Below are 22,566 nucleotides of genomic sequence, written 5' to 3'. Positions count from 1 at the left end.
TACCCTGATCCCTGTCTTGCAAATCCGGAGGAGAGGAGAGGTAATTAATTGAATTTAGAAATAAAAGGCAATGTCATGATAGAGGGTAATTTACTTCTGCGATACCTAAAGATAAAATTGAAGGGAGAAGACAGTCCTGGTGAAAGTGGAGCTGGGCTAACTGAGACAAGACTAGGAGAGCACGGTGGATCTTTTGATCCTTTGAAGAATTTGGCGTTGTCTTGTAAATGACAAGAGCTAGAGGGGTGAGGTTCAGATAGAAGCCTAAATAGCAAGGATAAATTAGATAAATTCAGTAGGGATGAGAAGCCGGGGGGTTTTGTTGGGATTTTTGGGTTTTGTTTGGTTTGGGTTTGGTTTTTTTTAAGTCATAACTGAAGAAAGGGGAAGTTCTGTAGAAAATGGTTGAAGGTGGTGGTCTTGGCATTTTCTCTGGAGGGACTCAGCAGAGTGGGAAGAGAAAGGGAAAAATAAATTTGTCTACACCTTCTTTGTGGTCAGATATTTTTCATGTGAGAAACAGCTGCGAATCTTTAAGATTTTATGGCTCCTCTGTTGACAACTGCTGCTCCCTTTCCCCAGTGTAGACAGGCAAATGGCTCAACTGATGATTCTTATCCACATCATTGCTGAATCGCTCAGGTTAGTTCAAACAGGTGCTTATGACCTTTGAAGTTAATATTTCTGACCTGTGAGTGCTCTTCATCTGCCTCAGTGCAAGATCAGTTTCTTCAGCGCTTTGGGGCAGTAACAGGTAGCTGGGGAACAGTAATCTTTAAAACCCATAAACAGTCATTTCTGCAGTATCTGCCAAGAACTGTTGGACAACAGTCAAGTGAAGAGACAGTCTTCTCCTCTGTGTTGGCAGTCCTCAGAGGCACTGGCCAAAATAAGCAGCAGCAGGGTAAAAGAGTAGCATAGCAGAAAACAGGGTGACTGCAGGATGGAGTAGGTATGTCTGTGACATCTGGGAAGTCAAATCTAGAACCAGACTGGTGGGAAAAAGCTACTGCAAAAGCACATTCCAATAGCTAACATGGTAACGAGGTTTTTCTTGCGCTTCCTCATCTTTCACCTCTTTCACTGTATTTTAATAGTGCTTCAGGGCATAATTCCACTATTTAGAAGTGAGCAGCAAATTGGAAACCTCGGTGTTCTTTTGCAGTCTCCTATTAAATTGATGCATAGCTTTCAGGGGTGGCAGGTAAGAGTGGGGGGGATGTGGCAAATCTCATAGGTAAGATAAATAATAATTAGATTATTGAGTGAACAACAGATGAAACAAATGCAGTGTAGCTGGTTGGTTTCCTGCACGTATTGATCTTCCTGCATAAGAAATATCTACAAAGGGTAAAGATCATAATTGTTTAGGGTATGGTATTGCAGAAAAATATTTCAATAATAACGGTTTAACTTCAGTGAGCTTGTTTAGATTTGGCTAAATATAGCCCATTGGAAACATCGTATCTGCCATTTACTTTTTTATTGTATGAAGTCAGAGACAGACCTCTTCAGTGTATCTGTTTTATCATTTTCATTCATACATTTGAATAATAATAAAGCAAATATATCTCATCAGAAGTTGTACCTTAAAAAAAAAAGTAGTAAAAAACACTATTCTCTTGTTTTCAGATGTTTTTGTTCATTCTTGAATTAGGAGTCTCTTAGATCTGGGAACATTCCCTCTTTATTATAAAATGTTAGATAGTGATGACTCAAAATGTATTAATTTTAAAGGATTTTTTTACTTACTGTCTCATCTTGATTTCTGTTACATAAGTAACACCTTGCTCCTTTAAGTATTTTTGTTGTTATTTTTCTCGTTTGAAAAATACAGTTAAACTAAAGGAATTTGAATTTGCCAGAAAAGGGAAATGTTGAAGCTTTTCTGTGTGTAAACAATGAAGTTCTTAATGCATTTGAAGGCAATGAAAGAAGTTGTAACTGAATGTTTTCTGCAAACTTTAGGACTGAATCTTGGAATATTTACAAAATACAAGATGCACTTTTAAAATGCAGCTTTTCTGAGGTATTAAATCCTACACTGAAAGGTGGTTAAGTCCTTAAGTACTGCTGTGCAAATGGTAGAATGACTAAGATGTTCCACCCTTTATTTCTTTGTGGATATATGCTAACTGGTTTGGGGGATTTAAATACGGAGGGAGTGAACAACACAACTTGGGAAGCAGGTAAATGTGGAGTTCAGGGGCATTGGCTCAGGTGGTTACATGCCAGGTAGGATTAGTTTATTTGACCTCTCCAGAAGTGATGAACTGTTGTGCATAGATCTCTGAAAATAACCCACTCTGACAGGTAAGGTGTAAATGTGCCTGCTGCAGACCTGTGGGGAAGGTGGAACAGAAGTTAGGAATGCGAACAAAAGCAGTGAGGCGTTGTGTGACTGGTGTTAGTATCTTTCTGCAGTAGCTATAGCAGGGAAATACTCTCACACAAGAAAGTTGCTGAGTTTTAAGGGAGGCTCACAGGCAGAGTGAAAATGTGGAGATATTTTTTTGCTTTTTGCTTTTCAGAGGGGATTCCCTAGGTAGTGAAGTACTTAATAATAAAAGCTTAGGAATGAAGTAAACTGTTGTGTCTGTCTGTGCTCTGAACTCCTTACATAACCTAGCATTTGTATTTATAAACCTGATCTTGCTTTGGAGTCCATCATTTATGAAAAAAGCTGATGATACAAATTCTCAAATCAAGGGACTTTCCGTCCCTTCCCTTCATGCTCTGAGCATGAGGCAATTGTATGAAATTCTTGTGTATCTAAAGACAAACAGTTGAACTGGTGGGAGGGCAGCACCCGTTTTAAAATGTATTTGACGTGAACTGGGGTGGGGGATCCAGTTTTGTACGTGGCTAACATGATCTTTGACAGCTGAAGCAAACGAGTGTCGAGGTATTTTCCTTTATATGTGACATTATTAATATCAACCCTTGGATAACAAGTCCACGTCTGGTATCTGTTTTAAAAACTGGAATGATAATATTTTTAAAAGACCTTCAAATCTTTTTAAAAAACAAACAAACCAACCTGGCCAAACAACAAACAGGTGGTTTCAGGTCAGAATTTAAGAATTGGAACCAAGAAAATCTAAACCTGTATTGTTTACCAAAGCAAAACAATTGCAGTAGCTGAAAGTGTTTCTGAAATCTTAGTCAGTGAATAATTTTATTTAAGCTTAGTTGTGGAGAATGAGGAAATACAATATACTTAGAAAAGACAAGATGCCAGCATTACTGGAAAATACCCTATTAATACAAATATCTTTAAAACAAAAGAAGATGCAATATCCCAGGTCTGTTTCAAGGGATGAAGAAATACAGATGTACAGTACTGCTGTTCAGTTTGATCGCTCTTGACGTGTGAAAGATGGGTATGAAGAAATTTTTTAGCTGAAGCTGAAATGCTTTTGGATATGTGTCAGGAAGCTTCACAGTATATACAGAAAAGTTTGGTTTTTTAAAAATAACACACTTTATTTCTAATCAGTGTTTCTAAGCTGTAGTGTTTGGTTCATTTCCTAAATAGCTCACCTACACACCTTTGTGGAATTTGAATGATGTTGTAAAGTAACCAAGGTGTCGGCTTTCAAATGACTTAAGAAGAGTTTTTCTTTTTTTGCACCTTTCAGCTTGCAAATGAACAATAACTGTCACTGTGTTTGCTCTCCTGTTCAGAACCTTTATTGGTTAGGTCTCTCCTGGAGTATAATTGAGATATTGAAAGGTGAATTTCTTTGAAAGCAGTTATCTTTCATTTTTGCATATCATTTTGTAAGGGAGGAGGAGGAAAATGGACTTTGCTTCCAGGTAATAGGCAACTTTTCTATCTACACTTAATGTGTCTGAATAAGCAACCATCTCGCATACCATTTCTGTTCTGTATCGGAATAGATCCTGGTAGAATTGGATGCGCAGTAGGGAAGTTGGCCTCAATTCCAAAAAGAGAAAATCTAGGGTGGAATTGACCTTGATTCCTTTTATTTGATCTCTTACTACCCCCTACTTATATCCTAAGAATAGGGATGACATATGCTGTAAAATTTCAGTTCTATATCAAGCCTTTCTGTTCTGGTTAATCAAAAATTTATACTTGTCGTGTTTGAAAAATAAGAAGAAAGTTAAACATATTATGCAGGTTTTCAAGTGTTCTTTTTTTTTTTTAATTGCTACTCTGTTCTAGCTATATATGTAGAATATCATTCTCAGATTCTGAAATTCATTACAGCTCCAGATCCTACTGTTGCATAATGCAGACTTTCTAACATGGCATATGTTTTTTGTATGGAAAAGAAAAAAAAATATTTTTATTTAAAAAGCAGGGTGTAATAAATACATTGGGACTTTTATTTTCTTCACTGTCTTAGCTTAGAGGCTTATCTGGGAGAGGATGTTTGTCTATGTGTTTAGAAAAAATGCTTAGAGTTGTTTTTCTTTCCTTTTGGAATCCGTCAATTAGAATTTTTAGCTCTTGTAGTACTGGGAGGCATATGCCATTTAAAGGAAGAGTGAGTGAGTTAGAATGCACTTTCTACTACAGTGCAGCTGCCTTCTGCAGTGTTTTTATTATGGTCTGTGCCTGAGGTTTTCTTCAGAGACAGAGCCCCTTGAGCTGGCTGCTTACTGCCTCTCTAGGAGTCTGATCCAAGGTGAGATGTGCTGGAGAAAGGGAACATACATGAACCAACCTAAGAGACTGACAGTTGCATTTCCTGCTGTTCCCATGACTCTCCCTCAGTATGTGAGATGAATTTCTCTTCTTCTGAGTGGGGGTTACCCCCTAAAAGCAGCATGTGCCATGTATTGGCCTGTGGGACGGGCAGACTCAAAGCAGTGTAGCACCGATGGCATGGTGCGAAGTGCGCGTGGGCAGTGTCACCAGGTCTAGTTGAAGGCCGGTAACTAGTGGTGTATTGATCCCAGGGATCAATACTGAGTTTCATCCTGCTTAGCATCTTCATTAATCACAGGGTGGCTGAGGTTGGAAAGGACCACGGGAAGTCACCTTGTCCAGGCCCCCAGCTCAAGAAGGGTTATCTAGAGCTGGCTGCGCAGGACCATGTCCGGATGGCGCTTGACTACTTCCAGGAGGGAGGCTCCACAGCCTGCTTGGGCAACCTGCTCCAGTGCTTGGGCAACCTGAGCCAGTGCTTGGCCACCCTCACATGAGAAGGGAGCCCTGATGTTCAGAGGGACCCTCCTGTGTTACAGTTTGTGCCTGGTGCATCGATTCCTCTTAACACCCATTATTTTTTTCACTTGACTTTTTTTAAGCTCACATTTCTTCTCTCTTTGAGCTGCTACAGAGGAGGGTTTCTTGTAGCACTGCACTTGTTCAAGATCCTGTAAATGGTGTGTTTATTACCATACTTTCCTTAAGAAAGATCCAGTTCTCTTGCAACAGTGTGATTGTCTTCACTTGCAGTAGTCTCCCCACCCATGATCAGCTCTGTGAAACCAAGCTCTTTCATAATGACCCTCTTGTATTTTTGGTTCTGGTTGCATTACACCACTAAGCTGTATCACTTTTGGAAAAAAAAAATTAAAAATGCATCCAGTTGTCTCTATAGGGGCAGATGAGAGATGCTCTCTGAACTTCAGCAAGACTTCAGGTCAAGTATTTCTTCCTTGTTCATGTGGTGATACCAGCTGAATTTTAATAAAGTCGCTATCGTTCTGCAAGACTCAAGAGATTTTAATATGCTTGTAAGTAAAATTTATCCTACAACATACCAACAATATACAACACTGAATAATTTTAGAGGAAACATTAATGTTTCAAAGCCAAGGAGAAGTTAGGGAATACCAAATTAAGAATGTCTCTGTAGCTATAATTAGATTTCCCATTCTTCTGCATATGCATTCTGTTTCAGCTTTGAATTTTATGGTTGAACACTGTTTTCTTCACTAAATGCTCTAACAACCTGTGAATGCCTGCTAGTAACATTAAAAGCTACAGTACCCTTGAGTACAATTACCTCAATTGCAATGTACTAAGATGAGCTGAGAAAATTTTCATTTTAAGGAACTGTCTAATTACATATAAAAATGGTTTCCAAAGAATGTAAGACCTTCAGATTTTAATATTACAAGGTGAAGTTTTTTCTATCTAGGTTTCTGGAACAAATGACCAATGCCTGAGTATGAAGCACAAAGTCTGTGTTAGTTCCAGACTCCTACATGGACCAGTATGTTATAGTGTGAAGTGGCTGGAAGGATTTGAGATGAGTGAGAATAGTTGTTTTCAGATTTTTTTATTTTTTTTTTTAAGACTTTTGTACTAAAACTAGAAAGATCCTTTTTAAAATGGTGATCAAGAGCATGGGAAAGAGAACAATGGAGCTGGAGAGTACTGGTTGCTGGAAGAAATAACAATGAAGACTTCTAAGAGGGTGGCTGCTAGGTATGAGATGTAGATCACAGCTGTCCTGTAACAGGACTGTACTTCACACAGTTGTGCGATTCAGAAAACATCAAAGCAGCCTGGTGCTTGGGCAAAGAACATTCGCTATAGCGCTTTAATTACTTTGTACAGCCAAAGTACATGCAGCGCACACTGGATGTGTGTGCCCTTGCGGCCAGCGCAGCCTACGTGATCTGCACAAGGAGAAAGCTGCTCTGAAAGAATGCTGCATGAACTTGGGAGGTGAATCACTCAGATTGCGGGAAAAATATGTTTAAGGTGATTGAGCAGTCTTTAGCTGCTGTGTGTCACAGGGACCTTGTGGGAGAGCCAGGAAGAGAAGGGGCTTTCCTGGGCCCCAGCCAGTGCCCTGTGTACAAACAAGGGTTTGGTTTGTGTGTGGACATCCTGTGCACCTGCTGGGTGGGCAGGACATTCTTACAGAATTAAAGTTTCTAGCACAGTTTATGCACAAAAGAAGCACAAATTTGGATTGCATGGTCTAGCCTTTAAATAACTAATTTCCTAATTTTTTGATGCTTGCTCTCACAGTTGGAGTTATTTATGTATGTATAAGACTTTTTTGTTTAATCTGAAAATTTTAATCCTGTGCTGTTACAAGAAGTAATATTTTGAAATACCTTTTTCCATACCTAATAAAGGCCAATATTTTATAGGGATAGAGGAAAGCTAGCTGTCTGTAACATTAGAATATCTGTAATAATTCAAATAATGCTTTTATACATAATCTTTAATGTAAAGTCACTCTTCCCTCATACTTGTTCAAAACTGTGGAAGATATTCTTAGGTTCTTGATTTGTTAATCCTGTTTGAAGATGGATTTGATTTCCAAAAAATAAAGTGTTCACATGACTCTTTCTCAAAACACCCCCAGACTCTATTTAATCAAAAAACTATATTCTTCCTCATGCACTAAATTTCTGTAAGTGATACCAGTTGTTAAAGAAAGGAAAGCTGCTTAAATCTTTAGAGTTTGAACCCTTTTTTTAGTGCTTTTTTCCTTCTTACCTGCAGTTTCATAACTAGCTATTTGATAACTGGTTACAGCTTTCTGATGAACCTTTTTGTAACCTGCCTGTTCCCCCTGGCTGAAGTCTGACACCACAGAAAACAGGTGTGGGAAGGGCTTTTGAAATGCTCAGTACATCCTCCAGCTTGTGGATCTGATACATCTGAAAAATCTTCATTATTAAACAGCTTTTGATAGAATTGGAAGAAAAATAAGCTTTGAAGTTTACAATCTCTTTTTATGCTTGAAGCAGAAGTTTGTGAGGTTTGTGGCTTGTCTTGTGGTTTTGTCCCCATCAGCTGACACCTGTGTCATGCACATGAAATACCTTAACTTGTCTGGATCTTTCATCCTCAGCCTAACACGTCTTACTCCAGCCATAACCAGTTGTGTGTATTTTTTTCTTGCATATGTCTGTTTCGGAGATAAATATTCTGCTCTTTCCCTTGGGCTGGCAGTTTTCCTGTAGTTTGTTGTCCATACTGCTAGGAAGGTTTTTTTCTTGGTGTCTAAGCTAAATTTTGTCTGCTGCAAAGCAGACACATAGTACTTGGTCTATCAAGAGTTGATATATAGGATGATTGTTCCCTTTTGTGTAACGGTCTTAAAATACAGAACAGGCTAACGTAGTTAGGTCTCTCCTCAAGTCGTCTGCTCTTAAAATTAAACAGCCTTAAGTTGCAATGTCTTGATGCTGATCTCTGGCATTGCCTTCTCCACTCCCTCCGCCTGGCCCAGATCTGAGTCGTGGTGCCCACAGTGGGACACAGGCTCCTCCAGAGGCCTCGTTAGCCCCAGACAGAGTGCAGTGAGGACTTCCTTTGTTTTAAAGGCAGTGTTGGTCTTCATACAATTTTGTAAGTGGTTTATTTTCTCCTACTGTCAGATGGGCTGGTTCCAGCTGATCGTGTCCTAGTCTCTCAGAAAAGTCACTCTTCCTTTTTTTCTAACAGCATACCTGAGGATGCAGCTTGTCGGTTTCCCTTGTTACTGCTCTTCACGGAAGCTGTTGTGTAAGGCAGAAGTGCTGCTTTTTTCCTTTGCAGAGCTAGAAAGCCTGAGTGCTGGGGAAGGGGAAACAGTTGGGGAACACATGTGATGAGTGAGAGTGGAGATGCAGTTCTTGGCTGTCTTTCTCATCCCCCCAGTAACTGGCTGTTGGGCAACATGAAGTGTATGGTATTTCAAAGGAAGTAACCAGGGCTGCAGTTAAATTTTGGTTCAGGTTGTTCCATTTTAAACTTCTTTTTCTAGTTGTCGGTGCTGTTTGTTAATCTCAGAAGATCCTCTGCTGTTGCGGATTGTCTCTGTATCTAGCTCATCCAGACAAGTGAGGAAGGAAGAGCATTTCCTCATGTTACATTTAGTTTTTCCTTCTCATGATCTTGTGGTTGAATTTTAGGAGCTATTTTCTCATTTCCAAAAAATCAAGCATTGTTCGGGGGGGTGTCATTAACCATGTTATTTCAATCCAGCCTTTTCTGCACTGGTGGACAGATGTGTTGAGAGCTGGCACATAGCCTTTGACTGGAATAGGACTGATGCCGAGTCACTGATACTATAGGCACATAGAGTATATGTTTGAAAAATCGCTTCATTCTTCCCAATTGGCATTCAACGTTCTAGTGTAGTATAGTGATGCTTATCTTCAGAAATTTATTTACAGTTTGTATTCCATAAATAATAATAATTTGCTTCCTTTTAGTTTATTCAATTTTTCAGTTACATGATTCAATTTTGGGGGTGTTTTTGTGGGCTTTTTCAATTTTTTTTAATGCTGAAACTGGAGAGGGCTGCTTAGTTACATTCTTTGGGAAACACCTGAAAATACTATAGGACTTGTTTCACTCCTGTAGTTTGCAGAGAGATAGTATTAGCAGAATGTCTTTTTTTCCCTGTGTGTAATCCTTAGCGGGTACGTCCCCTGAGATGCAGAGCACAGAAGATGGCGCGTTGGCTGCCTGCTCACCCTGTGGTGTGGGATACTAAGGAGTGTAACTCCTTGGTACAGCTTGCTCCAAATGTTGCCTGGCTGTGTGTGTGTGCACAGCCGTACCTGTGTGGAACCGACCCGGGGATTTGTGCGTGGAATACAGTTCAGGCTCTAGAAACCTTCCAGTTTTCCAATTAGTATTAGTTGTATGTGCTTCAGTTATTCAGAAAGCTTAAGAACTCTGTTGTTCTGATTTTTCTGTTTCTGTTCTATTTCATAGTAAGTGAACTTTCTGAAGAATCCATGTTTTTTGGATGGAAGATTTTTGCTTTTCCTGTTGATCTCATATGGTTTTTAGGGTAATCCATTACATAAACCAACATAGTCAGATTACGCCCCCCACCCCCCCTTGTTGCATATTCTGTACTGCAAGTTTTCTAAAATGAGATATCTTTGGAATTTTTCAATAGAGAAAACAAAGGAAATTAGAATTTATAGATGCTCCAGAAAGCTTTTTGAGAAAGAAGTGCTCTTCATAATTCCTTTCATTCCATTTTCCTTGCTTTGTAGCTGAAGATAGTTACCTGAAACAACGGTCTTCCAGGTTTACATCCCAAATATTCTTTTTCTTGTAATTAATAAACCTCTGAAATCTGCAACTGCTGCTCACTTGAAGTTGATTGTTAGAGTTGAGATATGGAAGACAGAAACGCGTGTGCGCTCTGGCATGGGTCCATGGGCACGTAGGCATATACGTAGCAGGACAGTGATGTAGGGAATTTGTTCAACATTTTCTGTGCTGGCTGGCCATGCACTGTGTACAGGTAAGGACAGTTGTGGGGTGACACTGCGTCCCGTTGTCACCCATCTGCTTACGCTCCTGCCGTTTGGAGTCTCCAGCCCCATAGCAGGTTTCAAACGTGTTATCTGCTCCCCTGGCTGCGTGATGAACTCCGCTCAGGAGTTAGACCTTAATTCTGCTTTATTTTCACCGGAGTGTCTTACAGTAACTTACACAGGCTTAGCCTTATAACCTTAATTATATGTGGAATGTGGAGAATGCTGTATTATTTTTCTGTATAAGAAGACAGTGAACTTTAATTGCTTAGTGCAAGTATTAAAACATTCCTTATGCATCAGCACTTTGCTTAACTAAGCTACATCGTAAAAAATAAATGTAACTACTGGAACGTTTCTTCTGATTACCTCACTGTTTTATTTGTATTGAGCCTGTCTTTATTGTGTTTGGATTTGTGTGAATGGATATTATTAATGTTGCATTTATTTTTGTTTCTTTCTGTTATCCTTTAGGAGCAACATTTAAAATGTTAAAGGCAGTTTTAAAAAAGAGCCGAGAGGGTGGAAAAGGGAACAAGAAAGACTCAGGTATGACTATTAATAAAATATTTTGTAACGTAGCTGAGTTGTGCATTATAAATCCAGCAATTAAATGTATTCTGTTGCAGCAGCGATGCCCACTTTCAGGGCAGCGGGTGCATCCTGTTGCAGTGGCCAGCTGCAGGGAGGTCTGCAGGCCACCAGCCCCACTTCTCTGCTGACATGCAGGGCACCAGTACCACCAGTAGAGGGTCTGCAGCTTCCTGGAGGGTGCATCCAGCGCCCTGGTCCAGAATCGCTGCTGGGAAGGACGAATGAGGCAGCTTGCTCTTGGTTCCTGCCATAGAAATGCTGAGAGCAGGCTGCGTGCATTGTCCTGCCAGCCTAAACACGAGACCAGAGGTTCAGAACCCGGAACTACTGAAATATACTTTAAACTACTTATTTTTAAAAAAACCATTATGTGTTATGGGTGATAGAATTTTTATTATTAATGTATTTAGAAAAAAATTATTAAAAATAAATTTAGTGAAAAGTTTTTAAGATGGTTATCAAAGTTATGTTCTCATTTTTGCTTTAACTACAGACATTTTTGAAGGTAAAATTAATCAAATTTTACTTTCAAAAAATACAGCTTATTTTACTATTAATCATAAATTTAGTAGGCCACTACTCACCTGTATTACCTTTCAGGAAGAAGGGTAACTCAGGACTCTTAACTGCCTTTTTTGAGGGCAGAGAAGGCCCGGCAGCACCCTTTGGGAAGGGATGGTAGTGACAGAAGTGCAAGTGTTGGTGGCCGAGTATTACACCTGCCTGCCCTGTGTGGGGCATGCCAAGGTCTTGCTGCAGTGCCTGGAAAGCTGATAGACCTGAGTGACAGTTGCCTTTTCTTCACAGTTAAATTTTTAACTTCAAACTGTTAATGTAGACTAACACATCTGATTTTCTGATGAGTTAGATCCTAATTTATCTGTAAATTTATGCTCTTTGGCAACACAAATTTATTACTCCCAGAATAAAAAATGTAAACCCAAATATTCCTTTAGTGTGTTAAGTACAGAATGTAGTATAGACAGCCACATTCACGTTAGTCAGAACCTTTAAAACAATGCAGTCCAATTTTGATAAGCCAGTTATACACATATCTTGCATCGCAGCTTTTAAAGCTGTACTGAGTTATACTGAGTCCTCCAAGGGAGGGTATTTTAAGTGTTCTCTTGCAAAAAGCAGTTCTGTGTTCATCTGGCAGGTAGCATGTTCTTCAGGAAATTCTTGTGGCCTTCTGAAGTTTGTACTCTACCACGGTTTCTTTCTAAGTGACTGAACGATGAGAGCTATCCTGGAAAGAAAAAACACTGACACTAGATCAAAGGTGCACAGAAGTGATCACAGAGCAAGACAAGAGGCATCCTGTTAATTTTGTATGTACTGCTGACTTGAAGTTACCAGCTGGAGTTGTTTAAACATAGTGGGTTAAAGATTCCTGTGGTGAGGCTTTCAGTGGTACATTTTTCCTTAAAATGCTAGATGGAAATTGGTTTAAGCTCAAAAGGAAAATCAGGCTGTTTGGAATGGAGCTTTGACCAGGCTTTGATTAAAATCTGAAGCTTGAAAAGCCTTTTTCCTTTAGGTCAGAAAACACATATTATTTTTATTTTAGGATCTCATCACATCTGTCTGGATTAATGTGTGCAAAAGAAAGGATTTTCTCCCTTTGTTTTTACAAATACAATGCTGCTGTATTTCTGAACACCAAGGGGAGTGTTGGAGTGTGGGAGTTTTTTTGGTTTGGGTTTTTTGTTTTGTCTTTTAAGCAAAGCTCTAGAGTTTCATGTATGAATTGAACGTTATGGAAACCAAGTTTTGGGAAAAATCGGTGATAAATGCCTGGCTGGTGAAAGACAGAGTAAGGAGGAGCGCAGGAACTGCTTTTTAAAAGGAAGTAATTAATTCATACAGTGGATTCCAGAGATTTTAGCTTATTTTGTATTTGAAGATGTTGTGAAAAGTTTGAAGAGAAATGTGTGCATTCCATTCTGTGTTACATTCAGGACTTCCTATAAAGTTGTGTTCAGTTTAATAGTTTTTTTTTTTTGTTCCAAAGGACCTTTGAGTTCTTCCAGCTGTGAAGGCATTTCTCAGCTTTTAGAGAAGATGTGAAGCAAGGCAAAGAACATTGGTCTTTGTAGAGCTTATTTTTTGTTCACTCTTGTCCCTGGTCCTTAATGAGACAATGAGAAATGGAAATTCTTTTAATTGTACAGTTGTCCCATTTCATGGCCCTTCAGGTCCTTAATAACAACAACAGCTCTTAAAATTTACTACTCTCTAAAGAACTGTGAAGAGAGTGAAAATGTGTGCTGATGATGGAAGCTGACCTGAGAGACAGTGTGAACACACCCACCCTAGCCACCATTTACAAGAGTAGTACAGTAGTAAATGTAGATGCTTCTTTCAGCTTTGTGGGCACATAGATTCAACTTTTTTGCTGACAAAGTTTTGAAAAAGTTTTCAGGTTTTTCAGAGCTTCAGAATGTAACAAGAAGTAGACAAGAGAGCACAGCTCAGTAGTGCCAAACTGAACCCCATCAGGAAGACTTCTGTGATCTGTTTTTAATACCGACCCAGTTTAGGATTAATGCTGAACAGCTAGCAGGTAGTAAACTCTTCAGCTGCCATAGCCATGTCAGAGCTGAGGTAGGAAGGTGCTCGCAGGCTTCTGCGGAGGTGCCTGATAAATCTGTCACACTTTGCCTCTCGGTGGGCAGAGGAGGGACGCTGAGGTGTTGAATTGCAGCTGGCAGCAGCAACGCCTGCACGTAACTCCGGTAGCCACTTGTGATTGTCTCACTATGGCTGAAGTCCACGGTGGAAGAGGTTTAGGCCAAACTGCAGTAGCTTATTCCTAAACTGAAGTAACCCTGCTGTCCCACGGGTTTCCTTGTGCATAAAAGGAACGCCTGGAAGTCTGTGTAATTCAAATCTGAGTGGGATGATTCCTGTTTTACTGAATAGAACTTCCTGTTTGTGCATTAACTATATCTTATTGGTTTTACATCTGTTGGCCTTGCGGAACCAGGGCAAATAGGAATGGGTTTTTTGCTCCTGCACTGAAGTCACAACTGTAGTATTAAAAAGTATGTAAAAGGGTTAAAGAACAAAAAGAAATTAGGACTTTTTTTAAAAATAGCTTGTATGGATTTTAATGTTAGAATTTGCTCATTTGCCCTGACATAAGAGCTGAAGCTGTGCATAACATTTTTGAAATCTAGCTGCTGAATATGTTAATTATAATTTTTAATAACTTTTTAAATTCAGGGTTATCTTGAAGATTGCAGGAACTAATGCTGATGCTTTTGGGAGAGACTGAAGTGCTGTGCTAAAGACTGGTTGAAGGTCTTTATATAACTTCTGCCCTGATCAGGGGGAAGACTGTCATGTGGGAATCTCACTTTTGGCTGGAAAAACGGCACCTCCGCCTGCTCCAGTAGCAGTATGCTAGCGGTACGTAGCTGGGCTCAGGTCCTGCGGTCGCTGCAGTAATAATTCTTTCTTCTACAGTTGTTTTACTAAAATGGGTTTATTTAGATGTGGCTGGGAGGCACTGATAGGTAGGTGACTGTTGTAGGATTAGGCAAAATCTAAATGAAGCAAAATTTGTGTGTTTAAACACGCACATACGTAATTACATACGTGATTGAGTATCAGTATGTGCAAACATACCTGAAGATGGGTGAGAGCAGTGCTGACAGCACGTCCTTCAGGCAAAGAACAACTTTCCAAAACAATACTTACTAAACTTACTTCTAAATGTGGATCTGAAGACAAGGTAGTTGCTATTGTATTTAGGTAAACTGATGTGCCAAAGAACAGAATTTCAAACAAGCCAATTTTTTGACCCGGGCATCCAACTTTTTCTCCATCCATCTTTTTTTTCAGGTCTTCTGCAATGTGATGCAAACCTGTCTTTGTACCCCCTCAGACATAGTTGTTTCTGTTGTATGGAAATAAGTATCTGTGAATTGATTTTGTTTTGTCTTGTCTCCCTTCCTTCCATTAAAGTGATCTACATACTTGGTAAAGGACAGAACTTGAGGGGGAAAAACCCACAATCTGCACCTGTCACATCAAAGTAACGGAAAACTATTTTTTGAATGTTTGGAACCAAGCAGGAAGAGGGAAATAAGAACATTAATTTTTGTGTCCTGGAAAGTAATCAGTGGTTTTATATCATCCCATGTACACCGATCTGGAAACGTACAGCAGTTGCTCTCTCAGTTTCCCTTTGTTTCTCAAGGTTTTCATTTGGTCTCAGAAACAAAGTAAAGATTTGGTGTTTTCTCTTCTTTGTCAGGTTATTATCATCAAATAAATATTATCTCCTTAAATTCTGAAGGAGTTCCAAGTCCTTTAAAGATTCCTTAGGTGTCTTTTTAGTAGGAAGCAGAAGATCTAGTCTTTTTGATTGGAAGTCTGTTAGTGTAGCTCTCACTGGGCACCCATTTTCTTTTCTTACTCTTTGCCTTTTGCCTTTGTTTTGTTAATGGACTTTATTTTCTAGATTTAAGATAAGCTCATCTCTTTGTCTTTATTTTTACCCTGTGTTTCTTTCTAACTGCCTTGGAAATTTCTTTCTGCTCTCCTGTGTTGTTTTCATCGTTGATTGTGGATTGTATGTTTTCCAGTTTCTTTTGTTGAGGTTCTTAAATTCTGGAAGGAGCTGACCTTTTTTACTTTAATATAGCGCTGAAACTTCATATCTTGGTGTCACAATTCAAAAAATCAGAGCCAGAAGACGGCTGTTCAAACTCAAGTTCTGCAGGGTTACCTACAAGTCTTTTCTGTGTTCGTGATGAGGTGATAGTGTAAAGAATATAAATAATAAATTTCAGAATATACATAAAAAATACTTTTTAATTATGATTGGTTTAGTAGAAGTTCTACTCAGCTACTCATTCATAAATGCTTGAAAATGCTTCAGAGATAGATTTGTATTAGTATTTCCTGTTGGTTTTATATGCTGCCAGCTGCTTTGCAGCATATAATTATGTTTGTTTTCTTTAACTATCCTAAAGCCAGCAACTTGCTTGCATTCTGGGAATCTGCTTATCTGCTTTTTTTTTTTTACTAAGCAAAAGACCATTCAATATAAAATACTTGTAATGTATTTCAACTTGAAAAGAAAATCCTGTATATTAAATTTCTACAAAACATGCTCAGTTATTTCAGATGGCTTTTTAGTAGCATGAGCATTGTCGTTCTGTTGACCCAATATCAGGCCTGAAGGAACACGAATAATGGAAGTATTGTGCTTAGTTTGCAGTGTTCTTCCTGCACTAAATCCCATCAGAAGTTTAACATGAAATGTAGTACACAGTATGCATGAAAACTTCGTTGATTTCAGTAGAAATTAATGTGGTAAGTAGTTGGGACTTTTAGGTTTTCCAGCTTAGAGGCTTGTTAGACATTCTTGTGGTGCTCAAATAACAAGGAATAAATTATTATGTCAACAAAAAAAAAGGTAGAGAATCCGGAGAAATGAGATCAGTGGTTTTGATTTGTGGATGATGAAATAAAAGGCATTGAAGTGCTTATGTATTCGTGTGCATTGTACTTTCAGTGATTGTCTTCATATTCAGATTTTTTTAATTTGGGCTACAAAAAAGTTCCTATTAGTAAGTTCTTCTTGGATCTTGTTTGATTCTCCTGTAGATCAGACTTAAGTTTTTGCAATACTGTTTTGAGACTTAGTTTCCTTTGGTTTTCCTTCTTCTTGTATTCCAGTATCTTTATATAAGTAGCTTTGACCTAAATAGGAGTGTAAAAAGCTTTTGAATGTTAGGATAGAATGGATGCTTTTGGTTCTTCATTATGTTCTGCTATAGATTGGCATACTCTTAGTTGTATGCCTTGCTCTTTATCAACATTTTATACAGGTACAATTAAGATTGAGATTATACTTAGTATTCTTTTTGAAAAATAAAATGGCTTTCAAATGCATGAGCTGTGATCGTTTGTATGATGTTCTGCCATTCTAGTTTTTCTTTCTCCTTTTACTATTAGCACTAGCACAGCACTTTGATAAACATAAATGTGCTTAAATTCACTGACACAATTTTTTTTTGGCTAATGGCAACTAAATTGCTATTTTAAGATAGAAGTGAAGTTGCTATGCAAGAAGGCCTGATCTCTTATTGGGACCCACTACTTGATCATTATTTTAAAATTAAGTCTTTTCGGAGTTATTTCCCTGTAGCAGTAATGGTTCGACTCTCAGCTGCACTTGTTTAGTTAAATGCATATTTGACCCCCACCCTTCTTGCATTATGTCTTGTTAAAACATTTCTGTCTGACTAATACACTTGTAACCAAGATGAGAGCATCAGGAGCTTTAGATCCACTTCTGGCAAATTGAAAAGCTTGAAATCATTAAATAAAATAAGTTTGCATATTAAAACTAAATGTGCAAATTAAGCTGGCTTTTTCTGTCCAAGCTCTTTATGATATTAGGCTTTGAATTTTAAGTGCAAAGGGACTTTGTGGTGCATAAAGTACACATCCACTAGCTAGAACATTGAACTTGTACTGGAGTACTTTCAAGCTTCAGTGTAACTTTGTGTTGTTACTCTAAAAATATCTTGCAACAGAAGAAGCATTGTTTCATGCTTAAAATATGGAGCTGTTTTTGATTATTCTGTGTTGCTTTGCCCACTTTCTGTGGCTGTTGACAGTTATTTAAGATGTTAAACTATTTTTTTTTTGCTGAGCAGGGAGTAGTTAATGTGGTTGAATGTCTTTTCCCAGAAGCTAATTCCAGTGATATATCCCATGTACATATAAATGAGAAAAAAAAAAAAAATCCTGCCCTTGAAACAGATGAATAGAAATTATTTCAGTGGTCCTAATAACCTCTATTTATCACTGTTTTCTTTAAAAATTGGTTGGTTTTTTAAGTAAGCGCTACAAGAGAACACTAGTATTTTGTGTACTGAAAAAGTAATCCAGAGTTCAGAAATAAATGCCAGAAAGTGAGCAAATAATGTCAAATACGAGCATAGTTGGCAAAGACTGTCCATTTGGAGCTTTTATTCTGATCTTTACTTGGTTTGTTTCTGACTCAATGCACTTCATTACTTCTCTTACTCAGGCCATAATGAATTTTCCATCCATTCCAGGCTAGTTTCTCCCTTTTTCTGGTCTCTCCAGAGTCCTGAGAGCAAAAGAATTAAATGTTGATCTTCCCTAATGCATGTATTTTACATGGCAGAGGCCTGTTTCCTTATCCCAGAAGGCTGGCTGATGAACTGCATCACTTAACGTGAGTTTTTCTTCAGCTCCTGCTCGGTGTTGGTGTAGTGTGAGTGGTCATCCTGACTGGAAAGGCCAGGTACTTGGCTCCTCCTGGATTGCCTTCTCACCAGGTTGGGCTGCCTGTGTACGTACAAGTACACACACAGAGAAGCATTTTAATTTTGAAAGACACAGATCCTTTAAAGGGCAATTATTAGTGTTTTGCAATTAAAATAAAGCACCGTATACATAGCCACTGAACCATGCTACAGAGTTCTGTCTACAGTTGCCTGTCAATTCTGTTGAAAAATAGGATGGGAATGGAACATAGAAGAAAACTGGTTTTTAAAATACCAAGCCCACTGTTGTTGGTAATCCTTAAAAAGTTTCTTACTACTTTAATGTAGTGATGCCTCGTTCTGGAAAGTGCTTTCCAGCTGTATGGCTTTCCTCATGCCATGCAACGTTAATTTCTTTTTCCCACTCATAATTTCCTTCTGAACTGGTCTGTAAATTCTCATCTTTTCTTAACATTTGTTAGGATGAAACACATCCTGCGAATCAGAATAAAGTTTAATAAGACCGTCAGTAGTAACGTATAAGCACGTCTGACTGTTGGATATCCCTGTTTGCAGAGACAGTCTGTCTTTTCATAGCGCTGTGTGTGCGTTGAGGTTGGTACAGTTTGCTAACTGTGCTGCTTTTCAAAACTCGGCAGTTTTCACAGAGGTGTTGTGGGGCACTTGGTGTGAAGAGAACAGAAGCCTCATATGAAGCAGCTAACAAAATAACCAGGCAATAGTTATTGTCATTGCAATCTCTTGCCTGCTCCCCGTGTCAGTGTGATTTAATTCCATCTCAACTCAGACCATTATGCTTGCTCTAAAACAGCAAAGGAATTACACCTCTTAAGCTCACCTTTTAAGCCTTTTCTGGTGAAGACTCTCCACAGAGCTTTGCAGCAGTTTCAGCGGTGGCTGTCACTGCAGGAGTTACCACACAACTGCAGCCCCACGGTTACCCAGGATGGCGTCCACTCAGCTTTTGAGAGGCTCCAGAGGTGGAGACTCTGCAGCCTCGCTGGGCAACCTTTCCCTCTGCTCTGCCACCCTCACAGTTTTTGGTAACAACGAGACACTGGTGGCTGACAAATTCAATGGTTGCTCTGTTCTGACAGAACTGTCAGGGCAGTTGCAGACGGAACAGTTGTGTGCAGGCTGAGACTGAGCCAGCACCAGGCTTAGTGCTGGTTGTGCTCCCTTCTATAGAGAATAGGGATTTCTTTCACGTTTTCACTGCGTGTTGATCTCTGAGGACTGTCAGCAGAAGCTGGCAGTGGCCGTGGTAGACACGTAGCCCTAGACCAGACCTATTAACATTCTCTCTTCTAAGGACAGTTAGCAGTGGTACCCAGGTTTTTGCCACCTTCTGGCCTCCTGCCCCAAATGTGTGCAGAGTTTACAAAGTGCAAAGTGTACAACTGTTACATGGCAATTCATGTTAAAATAATCTGAATTCCAACATCTGCACCAGACTCCAGTTCACACATCTTTTGGTAAAGTAGTTCGTATTCTTCTGGTTTCTAAGCAATTTACAGTGAATGAAGAATTAGGTGTGTTTTACTATGTTGAATACTGACAGATACACTGTAAAGGTTTTCATTTCAGTTACTCTCTCTATTCAATAGAAGGATTAGTTTAATCTTAAAGTTCAAGTTCTCTTTTAGTATTAGGCTCTACAAAATCATTACTTTAGTCAGTCATCCTTGTATCTTTTTGTGTCTTAAGGCGAGGAAAAAAAAAAGTAGTTTGTTAATCAAATTATGCCTTTCAGTGCATCCCTAGGTACAACTAAGCTGGGATTTGATTTCCATTCTCAAAGCTTTTTGTGTGTGGTTTTTAAAGCTATTAAGTTGTTTCCATAGTTACTTTGACCACTGAATAAGAACTCTGGTGTTGATTGATGCTTATGAAACTTTTTTGTCCAGAGGCTACTTGGCAGTGGAAAATGTACAACTCGGAGGTTTCAAAAATAAGAAAGTGGGATTTCACAGGACCTTTCCTTATGTTTTAGTTTGACGTTATTAAAAAACTTGTGAGAGGTCATCTTCCTCCTATTCCAGAACTGGTGGTTGTCTGTTTTACATTGGGGTAGAGACCAAGAAATGTAATGTAAATTTAAAGTATTGTTCTGGTAGCTAAAATATGTGAAATTACTAATCTTTAACAAATAATTTCAGTTTTCTGTTTGCATCGCTGTGTTGCATCTGGTTATATTTGGGCATTGTAACAGATTGTATTTTGGCAGCTGTTACTCATGCATTTTTCTAGTATTGTTTCCCCAATACCACGTTGTTGTGTGGAAAGCATAATGTATTACCTTGTGAATCCCACGAGCTCGTTAATTTTGTGTCTGTCTTGTTACATATGTAGAACCAAGTATCTTACGGGAATTTTGCTGTAAGTTGGATGAAATGTGTAGATTTGGTCATCAGCCCAATTTATACAAAATAGAAAATGCAGAAGTGGGATAAATTAAATGTCCAGGATAGATTCAGAGACTTAGGAAAGGCTGATACAAGCATATAAAATGAAGCTTGCCATCCCGCAGTGTCACATGTGTCATTTAACTGTAGGCTGCCCTAAATGACATTGCTCGTGTGGATCAGAACCTCCCTTCGTGCCGCGCTGCAAGAATACGTTTTGTATGTCCATGTAGAGAGCCTGCAGGACCAGGGGGATGGAGGGCCTCTGCCTCTGGTTTTCTCCTGTGACTCGGGGGTGACAGAGGGCCGGGTTTGTGCCTGTGGCTGGGGCACTGAGGGAGGGCTGAGGTGTGTGGGTGCTGTCGGTCCCCTTGATTCTGCTGTGTAGGGCATGTGGGGCTGGTCTGTTAGCCAGCACCACCTCGAGTTACCCTTGTGCTGGAAACGTCCTGGAGGAGCTGCCTGCTGTTCCGTAGCACCCTAAACACCTTTCATTTATAACATGCTACTTCTGCTTTAGTAGCATACCTTACTGTCTGACCATCGCCCAGCAGCCCTGAGGGGTACCATGTCCTCAGAGGCTGAAGCCCCTCTGGTTGGGTTTTCTCAAGGTGGTCTTTCAAAAGAGCTGTTGTATCTTAACAGCATGGGCACGTGAGTGACAATAAGCAAAAGCATGTTGTAAAATTAGGAAAATAAGTGATTGAAAAAAAGTGATTGAAAAGTGATTGAAAAGTGATTGAAAAGTGATTGAGAATTTCTATAGTATGCGTTCTGGATTTTTGTTTTTTAAGTCATACTGCTCTTAGAATCCGCTACATGAAATCCCAGTCTTTGTACCTCTCCCAGCAGGATCTGTGGTGCTGCCAGGAAATATAATAAGAAAAATCAGACTACTGCTGTAACAAAAATTGCTAACGTACAGTGGTATATATATAGACTGTAAAATACCTTTCAAGTTACTGTCATGATCAAATAATCTAAATTTATTGATTAGAGTTATGCCAATGTATTTAGCCCCATCTAGCTCTCTTCCATGGTGTAACGTTTCATACACAACAGAGGAGGGTAAATTAAAACGAATTCAAAAGTCTACTAAGAAGACGATGAATTAAACACTGATTGTGTCGTAGTAAAAGGGAAAACAGGTATTAAGGAACTGTGCGTGCACTTACTAGCTGTGAAGGGGAGAGGAGGTAATTTGTTTGTTGTACTCTCGTCTTTTGCACCCCCTCACTAGCATCCCGGCTTCAGTACTTACAGAAATTCCAAATTACAACCTTGGCAACATATCTAGTAAAAAACTCTTAACAAGAATGCCAGTATTTTCTAATTGTAGTTAGCTGTGTTACCTTGCTACTCCCTTGCTTTTTGCTTATGTTCAAAGGAAAAAATGGAATATCACAAGTTTCTCTGCGTTCTTCAAAAATTTACAAAGCAAACTCACATGTACTGTATTGAATAATAAATAATAATATGCCTAATGTTAAATCTGTATTTAAAAAGAGCTATTGTGAAAGTTTAATTTCTAAAAGAACAGAAAAAATCCTTAGCCTCTTGATTTCCACTAAAAGTGAATGGGAACTCAGTAATTTAGATATCTTGGTGTTTCAAATAAATCTCATATATGTGATTATAGTGCCTAAAATATTCAGTCTTTTTATTTTAAATATATAATTAGGCTGTACTTTTTTTTTAAGAATGGTGTGTTACAGCTGGCTTGCTGAAACATTGAAGCTGCTTTTCTAGTTCTCAGGATTTTAAACCAATAGTTATACTCCTGTAAGTTACAGTGGACTTCAAAAACTAATACAAAGTTACAATTATTTAGCTTTTATTTCCATCTTGACTTGATGAAACTAGAGTTTTTTCCTTAAAATCATTACCTGTTACTGTGAATTTTGTTTGAATAGAGAGAACTTTTGAAAGGTGGTAGTTCAGTTGGTTTCAGAGGAATAAGTTTACAGTTATGAAATGCTAAGAAGTGTTTGAATCTAGCCTAGCATTCAAGGTGATTTATCATACGTAGCCCTTGTGTGGTTCTTGTGAGGAGAGAAGTATGAGTAGAAAAAACC

At 38.9% G+C, this 22,566-nt stretch overlaps 1 protein-coding gene across 10 annotated transcripts in view; it reads left to right on the top strand.

Moving 5' to 3' along the window:
• Window positions 1-22,566, top strand: part of TANC1 (tetratricopeptide repeat, ankyrin repeat and coiled-coil containing 1) — an 88,224-nt gene that overhangs the window by 14,175 nt on the left and 51,483 nt on the right. For 4 of the 10 annotated variants that reach the window (XM_074828388.1, XM_074828390.1, XM_074828387.1 and 1 more), the window contains one exon: window positions 10,687-10,761. The exons of 3 other annotated variants lie outside the window; for them this stretch is intronic. In XM_074828388.1, coding sequence (XP_074684489.1) covers window positions 10,701-10,761 — 61 coding nt within the window. In that variant the 5' untranslated portion in view covers window positions 10,687-10,700. Of the gene's footprint in view, window positions 1-10,686; window positions 10,762-14,140; window positions 14,221-16,113; window positions 16,135-22,566 lie in introns of those variants that run through there. 3 more of the 10 variants (XM_074828392.1, XM_074828394.1, XM_074828395.1) reach the window with 3 other exon arrangements.

The sequence above is a fragment of the Strix aluco genome, chromosome 6 (assembly GCF_031877795.1).
Source record: "Strix aluco isolate bStrAlu1 chromosome 6, bStrAlu1.hap1, whole genome shotgun sequence".
NCBI lineage: Eukaryota > Metazoa > Chordata > Aves > Strigiformes > Strigidae > Strix > Strix aluco.
The sequence above is the reverse complement of the archived record's forward strand: the minus strand, read 5'-3'. Positions and strand labels throughout refer to the sequence as shown.